The following is a 21,297-nucleotide window of genomic DNA, read 5'->3' on the forward strand; positions in this document are numbered from 1 at the left end:
TCTGTTTTCTAATAAAACTGTTACGCTTTTGCCATAATAATTTTATCTGTTTTCTCATGGCTCATCAACATCCTCGAACAGTGTGGAAGAAAATACTTATTGCAGCTTTATTAACTATTTCCCCCTGTTGCTGCATATACACATGCAAAGTAAGCAGGAAATAAATTCAGTGTCCGTTTAGAACAGATTTCTCAGTTGCTATTTGATTGCTTCTGTTGTGTAGATGTGAAATTATATTCCTGCCAGCGTTGCTCCTCTTCTTTAAAAGTTAACAATAAAAATAGGGGTTGTTTTTTTCCCTTTTGAAAAAAAAAATACTTTTGTTTGTTTCTTCTCTCTTTGGTCAACATTGCGGCTACCGGTTTTCTGTAATGGTGTATAGCGCATGATGCTTCGATCAATGTTCTTTTTTAGTAAGTTAAATTTACAACTTGCAGCAGCTTGAAATTTTTTAAGCAGACAAAACAAAAAGTCACAATTTGTATAACTTTCATTTCTCTGTATTGATTACTAATCAAAAGTGGATCTTATTCCTTACATCTTGATGTTGTTCCTAGTATACATATATGTTAGAGAAATTTAAGCTTCTCTGGTGATGATTCTTATACAACCCACGGAAATGTTTATAACAAGCATCTACAGTAAATGTCTTGAGCCATATTAACCCGCAAATGGGATCTGTGAAAAGGCACAGTGGCCTCGTGCATTTTGGGTTGTTTGTTTTTTTAATTAAATCAATTTCTTCTTTTGTGAAGCGGCTTTAGGTGGTATAAGTGTATTTACATTTAACAAAATTAGGTGTAGGATGGTTTTCTTTTCTTTTCTTTCTCTTCTTCTTTTTTTACACTTTTTACCATAGCATGTGGTGTTGCCATATTACTCTAGGTCAGGTCTGTCTTCCACACTGAGATGTGAGGGGGGGGGGGGTCATGTGAGTTAGTTCTCTGCACTCCAACTGAATTACACATCTAACCCTTTGTCATTTTCAAAACACTGCAGTTTACCATGCGACACCATGTATATATATATATGTATATATATATATTTCTTGCCATAATGGTAAAGAACTGACTGATATATTTAAGAATTAATAAATTTGTGATTTCTGCTGACATTTGGCTCTCATTGTTTTCATTTGAGAATGTGACGCTCGATTCTGATGTTCAGGCTGTGAGTACCACTCCTGATGTAGGCAAATTGCACTCACGCACGCGTGTGCACACACATGTGCAAAGAGGGAAATAAAGTTGACAGGCTCTGAGGAATTTGCAGAAGCAGATTTTAAGTAGGCATTGAAAAGAGTACAGCTAAAGCACCTTCCTGGTGTCTCTAGGCAGGGAGTACTGAGGTGTAGCAGCTTCCACGCCAAAAGGTAGATTTCTTCCAATGCAGAAGGAGTATAACATGGCACCTGTAGCAGTGCCAGTTGTGCAGATCAAAGCAGTCAAGTGGGCATACATGAAATGAGGTATTAGAAGAAGCAGGCTCCACCCACCCCTCCAATCCTCTCTATGCACACTGAACTTAATGGGAAATATTTCTGAATAGGCATGCAGAAAAACATAAAATGGTTCTGTTAATTGGGAGAGGGTTAGGAGTTGGAGAGGGAAGAGGATCAATGTCAGACATGGTCATGGGAAAACATCTCCCCCCCCAAATTGTGTCTTTTTGAGATAGCTGCAACTATCCTGCGTTTCTGTGCTTGGCTAAAACTTTCAGTTTGCTGCCATCTGGCGGTCGCTTGCTTGTTATTCCAAGGGTTTGGTTTTGGGGAGCTTCCAAGTAGATCTTAGGACCTCTTCCATATGGTTTTTTTCCCCCCTCAGAAGGATGTTCCATCTTAGCTGATGGAATATGAGTTCATTTTGCGGTCATTACCATGAGTTAAGACAGTACTTTCAGGAGCCCAATGCCAGGTAGAACTAGCCCAATGCCAGGTAGGGGTTAAATTTTCTGACAGTTAGAACCCTCAGGGGCGGGCTCAGCCTGGGTATAAAACACCCCTCCCAGTGGTCAGTGAGGGAGAAGTGTGGGCAGGTGGAGTTGGAGTTGGAAGTTGGAGTTGGAGAGTTAGAAGGAGAGTGGAGTTAGTTGAGCAGTGTGAGTCAGGAGTGAGAGCTGGGAGTTTAAGAGTCTGAGGTGGAAGTTAGCAGAGAGGATAAAGAGATTGTGAAACGTGCTGTTATTGATACTTAGTTAACTATTAGAGGTAATAGGCCGGTATCATTTAGAGGTAATAGGCCGGTATAGGACAACTGTTATAAGCGTATTGAACAACCTTTTATTTATCCGCAACCACAAGCTTTTGTACTCAATAAACAACTTTTTAGTTCACAATATCCTCGTCTGTGGTGAATGAAGTAAGCAGGATCCAGCTAGTAGTCTGAAGGGCTGCAGCTGGGGACCGTTTGTCGTTGGTGCAGCACTCATAGACCGTAAAACGTCCGGGGGTGGGCTGTACAGGGCGAAGGGCCCGCGACACCACCATGACTGCGAAAATTGTTGGAAAGCATTCCCGTATAACACTGTTTGACGTTGCAGATTTATTCACTTGAACACCCCACCCCCGTCAACGTGAACTTGCAGCTTTCCGTGAAGGAAGGAAGTTGTATGTTTCAAAGCATGGATTATAGACTCTCTTGGAACATATTTAACTTTTAAAATAAGTTCAGCATTCATGCTTCTTGGGAAATCATAACTTTATGAAGACAACGCCTCTTCCCCAATCACGCCACTGTCTCTCAGGGTACCTTTACAAGGAGGCTATGGTAATTTTTTTCTATTTTTGGTTTCTAATTAATAACAGCAATGCATGTGTTGTCAGCAGGGTGATACCTGCAAACAGTTGTTGTTATTGCTGTTTGTAGCAAACACACAGTTGCCTAAAATGTGGGATTCCTCCCATCCCTCCTCCATGGTCTCCTCCACCTTGCAAAGAAGAATATTGTGCACCAAATTAAGGCCCGTATGGGCAGAACTGAACCAGACAGGCAAATGTGCCAAATGTGCCAGAGATCTTAGAAGATCAGTATTGCAACCTCCAAAATGCAAAATAATAGACATGCATTGTTTTTGTTTTGTTTTGTTTTGTTTTGTTTTGTTTTGTTTTGTTTTGTTTTGTTTTGTTTGTCCGTTGGTTGAATTTCTATCCTGCCCTTCCTCCTGCAAACAGTCCAGGGCAGATTAAAACAATGACAATTAAAAACATCTCAGAACAGTTACAGTTAAAATTATTCCAATAGCAAATACAATTTAAACAGTTCTAAAAGCAGTACTTACCATGAATGCTTGCCATGCTGTTGTGCCTCATTGGCCTGTAATTAGCTTCTTTGATGGTTATGATAGTGATCTTTGTTAAAATGTTTGCCTTCTAGATAGGAACACAGGAAACTGCCATATTACCAAGTCAGATCAGTTGGTTCAACTAGCTCAGCATCGCCTACTCTGTCGCCACAGTCAGCTGCAGATGGCACCTGGGATCTCCTGCAGTCACTGTGGATGTCCTACCTCTGAAGTCAGAAGCCTTCATCAGATACTTTGTATACAGAGGGTATGGGTGGGTGGGTGGGGAATCCATGTTTACCCCTACAAAAATGGAATCCTATAGTCATGGAGCAGCAGTGTAAATAACTGTGTTTAAATATAAACATAGAATATTAAAATCTCATACTGAGACCCAGCAAGATGACACTGTTTCCAAGGTAAATGCATCCATCCAAAATATTGCATGGCTTTTAATAAAGGTTTTTTAGCATGTGAAATGACTGGGGCAGGGGGTACTGCCTCACTGTGAAGGAATATGACTGTGCAAGACCATTGACCACCTGCATCTGCTATGCTGTTTTGCCCATCAAAGCCAGTTTCCATCATCTTTGGTACCACCGATGAAGCTCAGGTGAGTGATAGAAGTCTCCTGCTGGACTTGCTTTATCTCACCCTCTGCGCCATTGTTTTTGGTACACTAAATCATCCACTCAGTATGCTGGACCCTGTCTTTGTATTCAGGGGAAGTCCTGCGTGCATGTAAAGACAGGTTCTGTTGGATCTAGGAGAAGGAAAACTCTGATCCTAAACCTCTGCTGCCTTGTGATATATCTTTGGGAGAAGAAAAGGCTAAGGAGTAAACTCTGCAGAAATCCAGAGTGGAGTCCCTAAGATAGTTGGGTGGCATCTTGAACACCTCCTTCCAGCAACTCCTGCATCCAAGCTGGTGCTAGATGTATTGCTCTGCTTTCCTTTGGACTACTTCAGTGAGGCTGAGAGGGGGGTCTTTCTATCTGAGCAGCTCAGGACCTCCACATGCCCTGCCCAGGTTTGCACCATGGAGAGGTCACTCTGTGGTTTGGCTTCATCCACAGAGGCACACTCCATTGTCTCTCGAGACAGGTGCCAACAACAAGAATGTGCAGATTTCATTGCTCACATGTAGCTTGCAAGGAAACTATGGGCTTTTCCCATTAAAAGCCCTCTCCAGAACCATTCATCTTCGACTGAACTCTCCTCTTGGGTGGATGCAATACACATAATTTGCTTGTTGGGTTTTCCTCCCTGGCGCCTGAACTGGGAGTGATCAGTCTCCCTCCTACAACAGAACACATTAGAGAGAACAGCCATCACTTGTGAGACCATTTATTATAGCTCCTCTGTTTTTATTGTCAATGGCCCTGACAGCATTGTTTATTTTGCTTCTGTGCTCAGCACCCATAAATGCATATAGATAAAGCTGTGGAAATGTGTTTGTTTTCCTCTCCTTTGCTGACAGCCAGTCTGGCTCCTGTCTTTGGCTTTTCAACCACGTGAATAGCAAATGGCTCCTTTTCCAGGACTACTTCACAGAAACTATGCAAATGTTCCAGACCAGAATTTACTTGCTTGAGCTGCTGTTGTCATGGCTGGTGATCAACTAGTGACCCATAGACTTCAAGGGGGGGGGGAACCAATATAAAGTTTAACATGGGTGTATTAACTGAATGTAAAACAATAGTCCTGCTGCAATGGACAGTGCTCTGTTTCCAACAGTGCTAAGCCTACTGCTTCTGAGAAGCTTTCATGTGAGCCATGGAGTCAACAGTACACATGCGGCCCAGATCTATGTCCTCATAGATTCCAAGGGCTGTTTACTGTGGATTGCAAGTTTTGCACAGTGTCCACATGACACCCTTATCAGAATTCATTTCCCATTTAATCCAGAGTTACCATTTTCTGTTGGAAATTTGTTAAGTTTTTGTTTTGAAACCCAGTGGAAATAGTATCTGGATAAATTGGGGAGATTCAGGTTGGCTTTTCAATGAGGATGACAATAGTGTGAACAAGCAGCATTGAATCAACAGTAAAAGCCACATGGAAACACCCCAAGTAGCCTAAAGTGATGTGGCACCATCAGATTTGACTGCATGGCTTATCTATTCACAAGAAGGACTGAATTCAGTACTGCTTCATACAACATTTTTCTCCACTGGAGAACTTGGATTCAAATTTCCCTCCCTTTCCAAATCAGTAATTGGTGCTGACCACGCTACACACACACACACACACACACCTCTTGTGGGGGCAGAAAATGATATCAAAAGCATGATTGCCTTTTAGTGGTTCTGTGTAAGATACAAGTGAAACAACTCCTTTGGAAGTAAATGAATCATTGCAGGACCATTGTAAGACTGATAGATTGTTAATGTGTGTTCATAATGAGATGATAAACTGATAAACGTGTTCCAGGAATATCTCCTTGATATCAGGGTCATAAACTGAAACCTGCTTATTAGATGAAATGTGCAGCTGGAAGAGTTACCGCACGAGTTTATAATCCTCTAGAGAACCTTCTCCCAATCTAGTGCCTTCCCGATGTTTTTATTCACAACCCTCATCATCCCTGGCTGAGTCTGGCAAGAGTTGTAGTGCAAAACATCTGGAAGGCAGCAGGTTAGAGAAGGTTGGCCTTGAGTCAGTGGTGCATTCTGGGTAGGACCTTGGGCTAGAAATCAGCCCACCACTGTCTAAGGCTGAGTCATAGGTTAGAGTAGCATGGTTTGTGCCCCCCCCCCATGGCTATATTTCACGCCTGTTCAGAAGGATCAAGTAAAATGGCCAGATCATGGGATAAGTCCATGCCAGTGTTGTCAAACCACAGTGACATATGCAGCTGAAGTGGAAACTTCCAACGTGAGTCACTGATCCTGTTGTTTCAGTGCTCTGGGGGTTGTTGTGAAAATGTGCAAGAGGAACTGTTAACCCTCCATATCCCCATAAGCAGCAGTGATTCTAATGCTGACTCCTGCTGATTTGATGGCTTGCAGGAGGGCTTCTGTTCTCAGAGATAACCCAGCTGTAGGTTAATTACTGTGCTTGCCTGCTGGCCTAGATCATGAGACACCCAAGCCAGGTGAAGGTAATTACAGTAAAGCCAGGTGAAGGTAGCTTAAAAAATCACAGGGCCTGAACCAGAGAGAAAGGAGCTTTGATGTAGGCTCAAACTGAAATAAGTGCCTCATAGCCTGGCCAGACAGGTCTTCGCTGCTACCTCCCTGGGGCTCCCAGCAGTTGAAATGAAGATTGAAGTTTGGTTAGTATTCTATCTTTGTATGAAGGAGGGGTTGTTGCTTGCTTGGTATCCTTGTGTAAAGGAAGGCTTGTTGCTTGCCTGGTACCGTTTTGTAAAGGAGGGTCTGGTATGTTTTTTTGTGTCTAGGTATGTTAGGCTATTTGATTCTTGTGTCCAGTGTAAAGGAGAGCATCTGTATCATTGCGTGTGATGAAGCCTGCTGCTCAGTGATTCCAGGCTGCCTTCACTACTTGTGTTTTGCGTTTGCTTCAGAGATACCTAATACAGAACCCTTCTGCCTTTGGCAAGATGGGAGTGATGTAGGAAACAAAGAAATTGGTACATTTCTTTTAACACTGAGGTAGGGTGCAAATGTAATCGACTGATGCAGTGTTTTCTGTATTAGCTTCAATCTCTATAGTTGAAAAAAGCATTCCTTCAGAGAGTCTGTAGGATGCTGAACGTTCCGCCTGCTGCAAGGAGGGGGAGATTCAAAATCCATTTTCTTGGTGTAATTTGTGTAGCTTTGCTAAATGTGTTGCTATTTTCTGCCCTGCTCTGACACGGAGACAATAAAGCGAGCCTGCCATGGAAATTAGGAGCAGGCCTCCAGACTTGTAGGAAGTAATGCAGTGCAACACAAAAGAGGCCATAAATCAGCTGGAAACAACCACTTGGTACTAATGGCTCATTTGTTTGGACTTATCTTTTGATGGTGGCCGCCTTCTGCTGAGATGAGGGCCAGGAGAATAATGTCTGCCAAAGGGTATATTTAAAGCAAGCCAATAATGAGAGCCGCTGGCTTACCATGGAGATTCCACTCGGGAGCCTGCTTTGTAGTCTGAGATCGCTGCAGAGAAAAAGTCAAGCGTTTGGGAAAGGCAGCATGCGCCATCTTGCAGTGCCATCTGCCTTCTCAAGGACCTGTTAGCAACCTTGATAAGTCAGTAGCTATCATTAATGGAAAGAGATGGGTTAGATCCAAATGCATCTGATATTACAGGTTCTGTAGCTTTCAGATTGTGAGTCTGAAAGTCGTTCCGATTCTGAGGGTCATTCTGTGAGTCAAAGCATTTGGTCAGACAATAATTTCCTGAGCTTTTTATGCTTCAGGTGAGGGGTTACACCAGCGAGAGCCAGTGTGGTGTAGTGGTTAGAATATCAGACTAGGGCTTGGGAGACCAGGGTTCAAATCCATGAAATTTACCAGGTGACCTTGGCCCAATAGGAGTCTCTCAGCCTAACAGAACAACCTCACAGGGTTGTTGTTAGGATAAAATGGGGGGTGTGGTATCACCTTGAGCTCCTTGGAAGAAAGGTGGGATAGAAATATGATTAATAAGAAGACAGAATGAGAACCCTGACATGCTAGTCTTCTTCAATGTGGGCCTTTGTTTTAAAATGCAAGAGATTATATATAATGTAAGTATTTGCATGCAGTTTTGGCTAATGTACACATTTTTTAAATGTTTTCCCCAATACACATTTTTATGTTATTTTCGCAAATGTAGGCACACTTTCCCCTAATATACACAAACTGCCCAAGAGCTGAGCTGAATCTCATCTATAAGTAGTGGATTCCTACCAGCTATTATAGGAAAGCAATCCCATTTTCACCTCACTTTTGCTTTGTAATGCTACTTTCATGAGCATCAAAGAACTGGATGGATGCAGTCTTGCAGACTGTGGTGCCAAAGACATTATGTGTTTGCCATTTCCAAAGGCCATTCTCCTGCCCCAAGGGGTGAAAAGATCACAGAAGTGGGGTAAATTGCACATACCTATTTGGAACAGTGCAAAAAGTTCAGCCTGTTCTCTCTCTCCCTAAAAAGGTTTAAGCTACAGGATCACTTGCAAAATTCCGACCTAGAGGCATTCTTTTCTGTTCTGCGAAACATTGATGGGGGCTGTTTAAATATGCTGAAATAAAACAGAATGGTTCATATGCAAACCTTTGGCACATAGCAAAGCAGTTCCTTTAGGCAATGTTGATCTTCTAGAGTGCAAGCTGGGTCTGAACGTGGTAATTCCATTGGCATTGTGAGAAATGTCTTATTTCTGAAACCTGTCCAATGGCTGTTTATTCACAGTGAGCTGATTTATTTGCAGTGATTTGGAGCTGATTGCTTTCTAGTGACAAATACACCGCTGCTAGCCTCTTTCTACTATGTAAATGTCATTTGTAATTGTAGCAGTCTACCTCGCTCATTCCTATAGTGCTGCGCTTTGTGTTTTCTGGTAACGATGCTGGTGAAGTTAGCAAGAGATAGACACATCATTTGAATTGCCACCGTTCATCAAACTTGTTCTTAATAATCGAGTACCTTTACTTCAGGGTGGGAAACCTATGGCCCTCCATATCATAGAATCGTAGAGTTGGGAGAGACCCTGAGAATCATCTAGTCCAACCCCCTGCAATGCAGGAATATGCAGTATTTAAAAACTCATGCTAAGATTAGTATTTAAGAAGTGAAGTAGAAGATATATTAGGCTACAGTTATGGAAAATAGATAAGATTAAATAAAGATAGAAGTTTGATAAGGATATTAGATTCAGAATAAGATTAAGATAGATTGATGATTATATAATGTTAAGATTTTACTAACGATCTTATACAATGAAAACAGAAGGAGGGGATGTGAGGAAGTCAATTAACAATGTTAAGGAAGAGAATCATTATAGTGTTATAGTTGCGTTTGTTGTTGATTTTTTTTCTTTTTTGTATTTTTGTATTGTGTTGTTTTTATTTTAAGTATTTTTGTATTTTGTATAATTTTTGTTATTATGTTAGTGTTTTTTGTTATATATTGTTGAAAACTTAATAAAAATTTATTAAAAGAATATGCAGCCATCCCATATGGGGATCAAACCTGCAACCTTGCCATTATCAGCACCATGCCCCTTGTTGGGCGTCAACTCCCATCACCCCCAGCCAGCGTAGCCAAAGTTCCCCTATTCCTTTCTTATCTGGAAAGTCTGAATTCTGTTTGCAGTTAATGATAAGGCATATTTCAAGCTGGTGTTCTGGGTTTGCATGTGTAGCTGTCATTCATCAAACCGGAATGGTCAAGGTCATATCTGCTATTGGCATTTGACTCAAAACTTTATTACTTCAACCTAAGGTTACCAGACGTCCCCATTTCCCAGGGACAGTCCCCGGATTTACAAATCAGTCCCCATACAAAATCCATTGAAGTTGAAAAGTGTCCCCGGATTCATTGAAAAAAATCTGGTAACTTTACTTCAACCCCTTCCTTGAGCTTGCTAAGGAACTGTCCCTTCTTCCTGCATTTTATTCTGCTCTTGGTATATGCCATTACTGTTTGTGTTTTTGGGTGGCCTCCCAGTCTGAAGCCTGCTCTTTTCATTCATGCTTTCCCCCAGAAACCTGCAGCATCAGTTACTGGCAAAAGGCTCCATTTCCACCATTTTGGAAAGGTTAAGGCTCCCCACCCCACTGACCATGTCCACAATTGCTCAGCTCTCAACATATTGTGTCCAACAGAGCAATATAAACAAGGGTCACGAGCAGTTCTGAAGCAGCTCTATGTTGTATTCTACCAAATATTAAATGAAGTAATATTTTAAAGACTAAAATGTTTATAAGAGATAGGAGGAGAACATTGAGGATGTATTTGGCTGTGAGGAGTTGACATTTGCAAGAAAGTGGGATATTTTCTCTCGAGTTCTTAGAACAGCTGAGTGATGAGCCATGCTCTTAGGCAGAGAAGGGGTCTGCCACCAGCGGTTTCCTTGTTGCAGTGGCAGAGAGCTCTGTGGCATTAATCCACAGCTGTAGGAAATGACATGTGCTGGGCTGAGGGCAGCCTTGGATCTGCAGCATCCCAAGTTTGCTTGCTCCTGTGATGCATATACAGACAGACACAAGTAGAATAATTATATCAGTCATGTAGCTGTTGTAGCTGTTTTCAATCCCATGGGGGATGGGGCGGGGGGGGAAGGATAGTTTTTTGAAATGACAACCAACTTATTACCAATTCATAGTTAAGGGGATAGCAAAAGTATGATTGTATGCGGCTAGGGGCTACTCATGAAATGTCTTGCACTCTGTGAGATCATGTGAAATTTCAGCAAGATCTTGCTGGAAATTGGTGCCACTTCTCTGCTTTGGGAGCTTATGCCACCTAACGTGGTTGCTTCTTTCCTTTTCCTGGCCTATACTGAGCGTAGGAACATGCTTCCCTGTCTACTCCACCCTCCTTCACAGACCACGTGCACCTCCCCACCCCCGGGCTGTTTTGACAGCAGTTGTGGACACCTGCCTGTCAATCACCTAACATCTAAGTATGAATCAGCAGATTTAAACTATGCTGCTAGTTGCTCCTTTGCATGTGTGGCTTGTCATCCTTTTTAAAGAGGAGATGACTAAAAAATCTGCACATAGTATTTATCACAGTTGATTTACGCAGAAGCTGTGGTATCCATTTGTTCATTGTTCATGGTTCACATTCTGCTGAAGCAGATGTTTTCAACGGGTCACCCACCATGACTCATCTCTTGTGCCTGAGGGGAGTTGCAACTAATCCAGCAACAGAGAAGTTAATTTCCCCCCTCTCCCTTTTAATTATCAACATGAGCACCAGACTTTATTTGCTATTTTATTGCTTCTTATCCCTTGTAGCACGAGATCAATTTGTCCATCTATTTGTAAAATATGTATCTACAGGATTGGCCGTGCTTTTATTAACATCTTTCCCCATGTTGTTAATGAATATATAGCTAAGAACAATGATATTATCATCAATCAGATGTGGCACAAAATGACAAATGAACATATGAAACTGCCTTCTACAAAGGATGACACTAGTCCAGTATTTTTTGCCCTCTGACTTGGCTCTCCAAAATCTCAGGCATCTCCCACACCTTTTAACTGGAGATGGGATGTCTTGAGTAGTATATTCAAAGCATATGCCACTGAGCTATGACCTCTCTCTCTTTCTAGTGTCTTGGGACAAGGATTCTGTCTAAGTACCCCTGCACATGTTGACTCCCATTTACTTCCTAGCATTGGTGATTGCAAAGAGGTGCTCTTGCCAACCACTACATATATTCTGGAATATAAATTTGGATATTTGCCCTGCTTCCCTCTCTTTCAAAAGCATCAGACAACCTGACCTTCTCAAAAAAAAAAAGTTGGTTATGCTTCTGTAACTACGCGGGAGTTTTTCCACACATAATACCTTTCCACGGAGAACAGTGCAAGTGTGATTTTAATGTCTGTGCTTCTAAGGTATCTTACTTTATAAGCCCCCAAAATCATGGAAAAGAGGAAACATTTGCCTGTGGGATCATGCACATTTTGTAGGTTACCTATTGGGATTCATGCACATGAGGGAATGTCTGCAGTTTGCCCATCAAGTTGATGTTACCATCTTCATAAAAGAGTTACCATCTGGATAGCTCAGTTGGTTAGAGCGTGATGCTGATGATGCCAAGGTTGCAGGTTCGATCCCCGTATGGGACAGCTGCATATTCCTGCACTGCAGAGGGTTTGACTAGATGGTCCTCAGGGTCCCTTCCACCTCTTATCTATGTCAGAACAATTGGCAAACAACGAAACAAAACATACACATGACATAATCTCTGGAATAATTTCTGCGAGAAGCCAAGTTACAAGGAACCAGGAAGAGGGCCTTCTCGGTAGTGGCACCCGCCCTGTGGAACGCCCTCCCACCAGATGTCAAAGAGAAAAATAACTACCAGACTTTTAGAAGACATCTGAAGGCAGCCCTGTTTAGGGAAGCTTTTAATGTTTAATAGAATATTGCACTTTAATATTCTGTTGGAAGCCGCCAAGAGTGGCTGGGGAAACCCAGTCAGATGGGCAGGGTATAAATAAAATATTATTATTTATTTAACCACCATGCCTAGTAAGTAATGCACTGAAGTTGCTACCAATAAGACAACAGCAAGATCTATTCTTTTATGAACGGAAAACAATAAACAGTGTCTTTTGTTTCCCATACTTTAAATTAAATAACCAAATTTGATTCTTGGATATGCAGAGGTAATAATGATAGTAGTAGTAATAATAATAATATGTAGAGGTTGCCAAGTTTGCCATTTTGCACCTAAATCAGCCCTGCTAAACTTGTACCAAAAAAAGGCATACAATTAGTGCTACATTTAACACTTGTACATTTTTATTTAATTAAATCAGCCATTGTACACGTTGCAGCTATGTATTGTTAGTGTTGTTGCTTTGTTTTGTCTTTTTTAAAATCTTTTTAACTAATACATGCCCTCATAGATATATTCAGTTAGTGTTATCACCATGGGAACAAGATGCTGACTTGTCAACTTAAAATCACTTCTTCTCACAGTATTCAAGTTCTCTGATAACACAGCAAAAAATCAAAACCGATAAAGGAGAATAGCCATTATGCTGTTACACAGAACATCATCTGCACCGCAAAGTACACAACAGAAATGCGTTTCTTTTAGAGCCCCAGTCTTGAAGGTCAACCAGTGATGTTCTTGACAATGAGAAATGAGCTATCGTGTGTCCTGAAATGGGTCTCCTTCCATTTTGGCAGTCACAAGTGCTTGCCAACCAAAAAAAAATGGTAGAATGGCACTTTGGGTAGCTTTCTTAGCAGGCGACCAAACCCCCTAAAACGTTTCCTTTCTCTCCACATGGTTAGTTAAATGAGGAGGTGCCATTTGTAACATTTATTTTCGGTATTCTGAGCACTGAGTCAATTATTATTATTATTTTTTTTTACAAGAAGGAAAATCTGGCTAGGTTTTGAAAAATATCAACCCTGGAGGACTTGACTCATCCTTGTTGAATATACTTTGTCTTTATCAAATAACTGATTCAAAATGTATATCATTTTATATGTATATATATAATATATATAATTACATATATATGTTAAAATGCAACAGAGCTCCAGACCACTATTAGAATTAGGTACAGACCACAGAATAATTCCAGAGTCGCATATGCCCTTCTTGGAAAAATCAAAGTGCAGACATTTACATGATGATTCCTGAAAGTTGGTTAAGGAATATAAATAAAACGACGACAAAAAAACAAATGCCCAATGGATTCATATCCCTCCATAAGCAAATCTCTGAAGAACAATCTCAAATGGAAGGTTAAGCTCCGCTCTCTCAGTGCTGAGAGAGATAAGCTGTTGACATGGTTACAAGAGAGTTGAGTTTGTATTTCCCAATGCCACATGCATGTACCAGGTTAAGAGACAGTCTTGATAGAATGTGATAAATTTAGAGTAACCTTTCTTAAGAGTGGGAAAGGGTTTCTTTTCCCTTATCAAGTTATCTACAGTGCAGTGGCCAGCAGGAATAACCACCAATAAGACAGCGTGGTTTGCTAAAGCAGTGATGAAAACAGGAAATTACAGGAGTTAGAGCTGTTTTGTTTTTTTTGTAATGCACCTTGCCTCTTGTTCCAGTCTAAAAGATTTGAATACAGTATGCAAATGTGCCACAGATAGAGCTGCTAGCAAGTTATACCTAACTGGGTATTTATTTTTCTTCAGGAAATCTTTAGGTGGCTTCCCAGGAGTCATAAAGCAGGGGTGGCTGCATTCAGCTGGCAACAGCTGGAGTTTGAGGTTTTGGCCTGACTCTCAGAAACTTTCAAGTCAAGGAGATCAACAAACTGGAAGTCCTATAAACATGGGAGGCCTGACATGCTTCCTTCTCAGTAGATCCATGTTGTATATTCAACAGAAGAGTAATTAATCACTCTTCAACAGTTTCAACAGACTGTGTAGTTCTCAATCCTAAAAGTAGTCCCGAAAGGCAGTGTTTCTTTCAGTCTTGTGAGTCCAAGCACTTTAGCTATTTACAGGTTAATGTTAGCATCCTTTTTTAAAAAAAATGCACATTGTGATTTGAAGAGGCCTGTGGAAGAAGCTATGTTTTTTACGGATCGGATGCAGAAGCAAAGGAACAACAAAGATGGCAATCTTGAGAAGTTTCCAGTATAGCACAAAGTCAATGACTTTTAGTAGACAAACCATCCCAAATGAAGGATGCTATCTTTGGTCACAAATTAGCTTACAGATATTTGAAAAGAAAAAAGAAAAGAAAAACAACCCTACACTATATGCCAAGTCGAAATGTTATTGTCCTCTAGTGATTATGTTATGTCATCTACAGCAAAAGAAGAAAGTGAATTCTGGATATTGAATGGATATGTGTGTTGGTCTGTGGGTGAGATTTTAGCAGCATCTCATTTGGCCTCTTTCTTCCACTCATCTTTGCAGAAATGTTTCAGTAGTTGCTGGAGGTCATGATGAAGGTCATCCCGGGGTAGTGCTTCTGGTGTGTCCTCCAGCAGTTCCACATGAATACGGTTTCCATACTGGTCCTTAACCACAGTCCTCTTCTGAGTACTGGCTTTACTCATGGTTGTCCTGCAGGGAAATGAATGGTAAAGAGTGAGCAATCGTAGCATATGCTAAAAAGGAAATGGAATTTCTCTTTTATAATAATAATATTTTTGAGACATAATAGGTCCAATGAAATTGACTGCAGCAGGGATATGGATGTGAGCTGCCTTAACTATTCTTATAGAAAGGTGGAATATAACAAAAACAATAAAAGATTATTATTGGTACTGATGCCAATAATACCACCACCAATGAAAGCTTGTACCCAATATAATTTTTAACTTCAAATGAACAAAATTGTTCATTTTTTTGTTTTGTTTTTAACATGGTCAGATGTCCACCTTCTGGAACTGGGCCTTATAAAAACACATGCTTCCATGCACAGCCATTAAAAGAGCTTGAAATAACCATGCAAACCTTTTCAGGGTGCTAAACCTAGCATGATGATAATTAAACCATGTTTGTTAAATATTTCCATTGCATCTGCTCTCAATGCTGATTTACCTTCACCAGTTAAGAGCCATGCTATCCTTGGCTGTGAACCGCTTAATACTATTCTCACACAGCTTCCACTAATCACAAATGCTGTGTTCACTCTAGCATTTTGTCTTGTTGACTAGACCAACTCCAAAATGTATATTATACTTGCACTTAGAAAGTACTTAGTTAGAACTAGAAAATTCTTTCCAGTAGCACCTTAGAGACCAACTGTGTTTGTTCTTGGTATGAGCTTTCGTGTGCATGCACACTTCTTCAGAAGCTCATACCAAGAACAAACACAGTTGGTCTCTAAGGTGCTACTGAAAAGAATTTTCTATTTTGTTTCGACTATGGCAGACCAACACGACTACCCACCTGTAACTTAGTTAGAACTGTCAACTGTCCCCAGACATGGAGTAAGGGCACAAGATGCAGCCACCTTGCTGACATAAGCCATTGGGGAAACCCATATATATGTAACTTTGAGATCCATGATGGAGGAAAGGTGGGAGATAAATACACTGTTTTTTAAAAAAAACTGGAAATGCCATCGTTTTGCAAAAACCAAAAACTGTGACCACTAGCCTGTTTATGGGTAGAATGCATGCTTTCCTCCACTTTGTGAACAAGGCAGCAATCCCATGTCACGTTGGTGTTTCAAGGATTTGGAATTAATGCCTTTATCCAGCAATATGAATTTTTGGCATATATTTGTAGCATGGCAAGTGACAACACTGGCAGGGTGGGGGTGGGGACTGGTTCAGGAACTGATCTGTACCAACTTGTTCTGGAGGCAGTTTTGACCTTTGAAAAGGTAGTTCATGGTTTATGACTGTTTCCAGCCATCATCTAAAATCTGCTTTGGTAAATATCACAGCGACATCAAATAGAACAGATTGTTATATGGGGTTTGTCCAGTGAATGTGGGTGGTAAACATTTCTATTTTTTATTTTTACTTTTGAGAAGGGAGCTATGAGAAATGACATCACCCCTGTCTTCTAAAACTTTCTAAAGTACACAAACCAAAACAGTTTCTGTCGTTACTTTAATATTGTATGGGGGATCTGTTTGCTTGTTATTTCCCGGGGAGCCGCCTTGGTCTAGTATGGGCATCTACACATCTACCTCATGGCAGAGACAAAGAAATGAATGGACCATGCTGTGGTGGATTTTCTTTGAATGAAGCATCTCCCTAACCAGCTAACGTACCTCCCACTCCCTTATTGCTTTATTAAATGGTTTCTTTATTTATGCAACTAAACCATTCCTTGGTCCCCATTTCATCCTTCCATCTTTTCTACATACATAGTCATCATTATGTATAGTCTTAAAAGTAGCCAAGATGCCACGCAGTATATACATTGTCAGTCTTGACTATTGTCATTGTAAAGTCATGTGGGAAACATGAGGGCTCCACCCATGTTAAGCCAGTGTATGATATCATAAAATAGAAAACAAAGGAGGAAGAAACGGGGGGGGGGGAAGCAAACCACCATGTAATCCCAACCATGTCTACTCAAAAGTAATCCCTATTGAATTCAGTGTTTACTCTCAGGTAATCTGAGTTAGGCTATAGCTTAACAGAAATTACACAACAGCAATAAAAATGTGGATTATGAAATAAATACATCATGGCTGCCTTATCCCAGCATCTACTCATATGTTTCCTCTAACCATGACATCTGAACCAAAGTGCTGAGATACCAGGGCAAGTCAGCCTGCTCAGAACATTTGACTGTGGAACACTGGAGTAGCCATTTTGGTTGTACAATTAGTTCTACATTAACTAAAAAATAAGGGTATTAATAACTTCTCACCGCCCCCCAAAAGTGGAAACAGTATTTAAAGGCTCCTCTTGCAAGTTGGCTGAAGCCAAACTTCTCCCTCATACTCTTAGAATGGCAATGGTGCCCACCTGAGAGGTGCCAGAACTGAGTTCCAGCTGCGAAAAAGCCTTGGCTGAAGACCTAAACAGAACCACCCCTCTTCCCCCCTGGCTAGGCATGCACTGCAGCCCCACTTGTCTGTCTGAATGGCAAAGTGGAAGCTCGAGAAGACAAATTTCCTCTTCTGAACCTATTTTTAGTGATGCTTCAGTTGTGTTTGTTACAGAGGAAAAGGTCAAGCATAGAGTTCTGGTGAACATATTTCTGGAGATCAAAGCATGTAAAATTGACTTAGTGACTCCGAACCAAAATGATAGGGATATTTTCAGCCTAAATGTGCAGGTATGTGACTGAATCATACCTGCAAAATAGTGACAGTCCAGAAGTGGCCTTAGTGTCGATCACTTAGTATTTTCAAGAAAAGCTTAAGGTGATGAGATTCAAAGCTGACATTATTTCACTTCCCACACAATTTCTGTTAGTTTGTTAATCTTTTGCCATTAAGAAGTTCACTGCCATGCCAACCCAAACCTTTTAATAACTGAGCCATCCTCTTTCATGACCTCATTCTCTACTAAAGGAGGGACTTCAATTTTCATTTTGTTACCTGCATAGTTCAGGGCCTAAAGTGAAATAAGAAACAGAACCATACCACAAAGGACTTTAAAGCACATCTTAAATATTCCAACCTGCTGAAATGCTGGAGGAAGTCCAGAGCCAATGAGAAAAAGAAAGTTAGCCAAAAAACAAGTAAACAAACAACAAACCACCCATTTCAGCTTTTGCTAATGTAAAATATTTTGTCACTGAGTGCCCATGGATTCAAATTCATCACATTTTGACTGTCTAAAATATATAGGAGTCTTCTGTACTTACTGTAAATTTTGAGAAGTCACAACTGAATCTTCACCTCTCTGCCACTACTAGAAAAATGCATTATTTCCAGTAGCAATAGATGAACTTCACAGTCCTGCTCCAGAATACATTTCCAAAAACTGGATTTTTGCACTCCCCCCCACCCCCGGATGTTATAAATTTCCAGCTCTCACCCCAGGACTAGTCCTAGATTATTGAAGCCAGACCCTGCCTTTGCACTTATGAGAATCAGGAAACATTTGGCAGTTCTGAAATGTCTTCCCAGGAAACCCATATAATCAAGACATACTGGTGAAACTCAAAAAATTAGAATATCATGGAAAGGTTCGTTTCTTTCAGTAATTCAACTTAAAAGGTGAAACTAATATATGAGACAGACTCACGACATGCAAAGCGAGATATGTCAAGACTTTATTTGTTATAATTGCAATGATTATGGCATACAGCTGATGAGAACCCCAAATTAACAGTTTCAACTTTGGGGTTTTCATCAGCTGTATGCCATAATCATCACAATTATAACAAACAAAGGCTTCATATATCTGGCTTTGCGTGTCATGGGTCTATCTCATGTATCTCCAGTAGCTAATGAAAACAATTGCTTACATAAATGGACTTTTCCATGATATTCTAATTTTTCGACTTTCACCTGTACAATGTCTATCAGGGATGGGGACCTGTGGCCCTCCAGACGTTGCTGGACTAGAGCTGTTATCAGCCATAGCCAACATGGCTGATGGGCGAGGGATGATTGGAGTTGTGGTCTTCTGGGACAGAGGCTCTACATCCCCTGCCTTTATTTATTTATTTATTTATTTATTTATTTATTTATTTTAAATTTTATATACTGCATAATTAATCTAATCTCAAATATCTAATCTGTGAACGTAGAACATCCATAAAACAGCATAAAAATCCTTAGTCAACATATGGACAGTGGACCATGATAACCAATTAAAATGGAAAAACTACCCCAGGGTATCAGAGCTACTTTGGACATTTTGTGTCATTCTGCCAAGTGGTAAAGATGATTTTGCCCTAAATCGGATCTAGATTATGTATGGTAGAATGCGTGATAAAGTAAACTTTGGCATCTACTGAATGTCTTGTGTGATTTTCAACAGCAGGATCGCCCTCATAGCTTGTTGGTTTCCAGAGCATTCTTCTTTGAATCAGTTTATAGGCAATTTATGGGGTGAATGGGAGGCTTGAGTACTTGATGGTAATTAATTTCACCGCTAATGTAATTAATTTTCAATATCTCACCAGACTGAGGTGAACCCATTCTCATAGGTTGCAATGAATATGTGCTTGTATGAAGAAGTACTGCAGTGATAAAAGGAATGTGAATGTCTTTCTATGCCACCAGTTTGACAGAAGGAAAAATGTAATTTTTAAGTGTGAAAGGAACATGTAATGAGAGTATTGGAAATTGCTGAGTTGGATATATTGAAAGTGTGCTTCTGGTGAGAAGCCTCTTGGATTGTTTCCTGAGTTCGGTTAATGAGCATTTTGTGGGGGGGGGGGTCTCCAGTGAGATGGGAGGGGTCTGCTGCTGCAATACTTGGAAAGCAGTGCAGATAAAGTAGTGGTGTCATGGAAGGGTGTTCTGGATAGTTAAACTGAGATATGGTGATGCAATTGGATTAAAATAAAATGTGTTGATTTTTTTTAATTCCAATTCTGATTTTCCTGCAGAAGACCTCAGGATCTTCCTCCCAGTGGTATCCTACATCTGCTTAGCTTTAAGAATATGGCACCATCAGATGTTCCTAGAACATCTGGGTCTCATCAGGTGTCTCATACAGGACATTTACAGATAGATATTATTTTAGTGGTTTTGTGTATTTTCTAATTTGGACTTTTTATTTTGAGTTGCTTTGGACATATTAGAAAGGAAAGGTAAACTTTACTTAGAAACAAGGCTTCAAATGTACTTCACTGCAGTAAACTACCCCAGTATATGTATATTCTTCTTCCCATATGATTTTACAGTGGTATTCCCGACTGACACTTCCAAAGACATGTCGGAAAGGCAATATTTTACCTCTTCAAAGTCATCTTTGGCTGAGGGAAGATCAGTTGCTAAGCTAGCATCTCCATGGTGCTTCTCCATTCGCTCCCCATGTACAACCGTAGTCTTCACAACTTTGCTGACCTTGCGGCCTTCCACTGGTTCAGACTGAAATTCTGAGGCACTCAGTACACTTGGCTCAGAAAAGGTCACCTGGTGAAGAAAGGTTTCACGGATAAGTTATGTAATTGTGAGCACACACTACTAAGGAGAACTCAAAACAAGGATTGCTTAGTTAACATCTGAAATGAAAGATAGTGAGTTTTGGCTTATCATTCTAAGTGAATGTAATACATAAATTAAACTTAAAGATATGCTCAACTCATCCTGGTTGCAAAATTTTGCAAGAAATCAATGAATCCTAAATTTCCTCACAAAATTTCTTCCAGGATGTGTAATCAGATTACTATAGGAATTCAGGTATTAGCTTGATGTAGACATCACAAATCATATGGCAAACTCATTCCAAACGAAAACCTCAATTCTTGTAGTTTCACTATGCATGTCACAAGATGTAAATGTGCTATGACCTCTCTATTTGTACTTCCCCCTCGGAATCTGACTCTTGCAGAAATGGTTTTGGGCCCCGGCTAATGTGAGTACCTTGAATTTAGGAGTAGGCCAGTCAGCTGAAGATCCCATTAGCAGAGCACCCACAAGCTATTCTGTTCAGCTGGGGCTTGGTCCAAGGCCAAGGCCAAGACCAAGTCAAGGTAGGCTTCTTTAAGTAGTCAAAGGCCTGGGAAGTTCCTATTGAGCTATGGGGAATGTTATTTCAGCCAAGAGTTGGGGCCATCACAGGCTTTATGGAAGCTGAAAAGGCCTTTATCACTGGTCTTCAGCTGGTGGGTTATGACCCAGTAGTGGGCCACAGCCAGTTTCAAGGTTGGTTGCAAGAGCAGCACTACTATAGAAATAGAAATACTTTATTGTCACTGTACTACACGTTTACATTGCGATTAAACGAACCCCCCCCCAATCTCTCAGTCCTTGTTACACTCTATGTGCTGTCGTACAACCACCGACCCTGAACGTCAGCTGCAATGTTGCTGTCT

At 40.7% G+C, this 21,297-nt stretch overlaps 1 protein-coding gene across 50 annotated transcripts in view; it reads right to left on the minus strand.

The window, feature by feature from the left end:
• Window positions 1-12,680: 12,680 nt before the first annotated feature.
• Window positions 12,681-21,297, minus strand: part of ANK2 (ankyrin 2) — a 308,768-nt gene continuing 300,151 nt past the window's right edge. For 48 of the 50 annotated variants that reach the window (XM_033160054.1, XM_033160064.1, XM_033160052.1 and 45 more), the window contains 3 exons: window positions 20,216-20,395; window positions 17,824-17,915; window positions 12,681-14,949 (listed from right to left, as the gene is read on the minus strand). In XM_033160054.1, the coding sequence (XP_033015945.1) occupies window positions 14,766-14,949; window positions 17,824-17,915; window positions 20,216-20,395 (456 nt within the window). In that variant the 3' untranslated portion in view covers window positions 12,681-14,765. The remainder of the gene's footprint in view (window positions 14,950-17,823; window positions 17,916-20,215; window positions 20,396-21,297) is intronic. The other 2 variants (XM_033160075.1, XM_033160069.1) reach the window with 2 other exon arrangements.

Source organism: Lacerta agilis, chromosome 9 (assembly GCF_009819535.1).
Source record: "Lacerta agilis isolate rLacAgi1 chromosome 9, rLacAgi1.pri, whole genome shotgun sequence".
In the NCBI taxonomy this organism is placed as follows: domain Eukaryota; kingdom Metazoa; phylum Chordata; class Lepidosauria; order Squamata; family Lacertidae; genus Lacerta; species Lacerta agilis.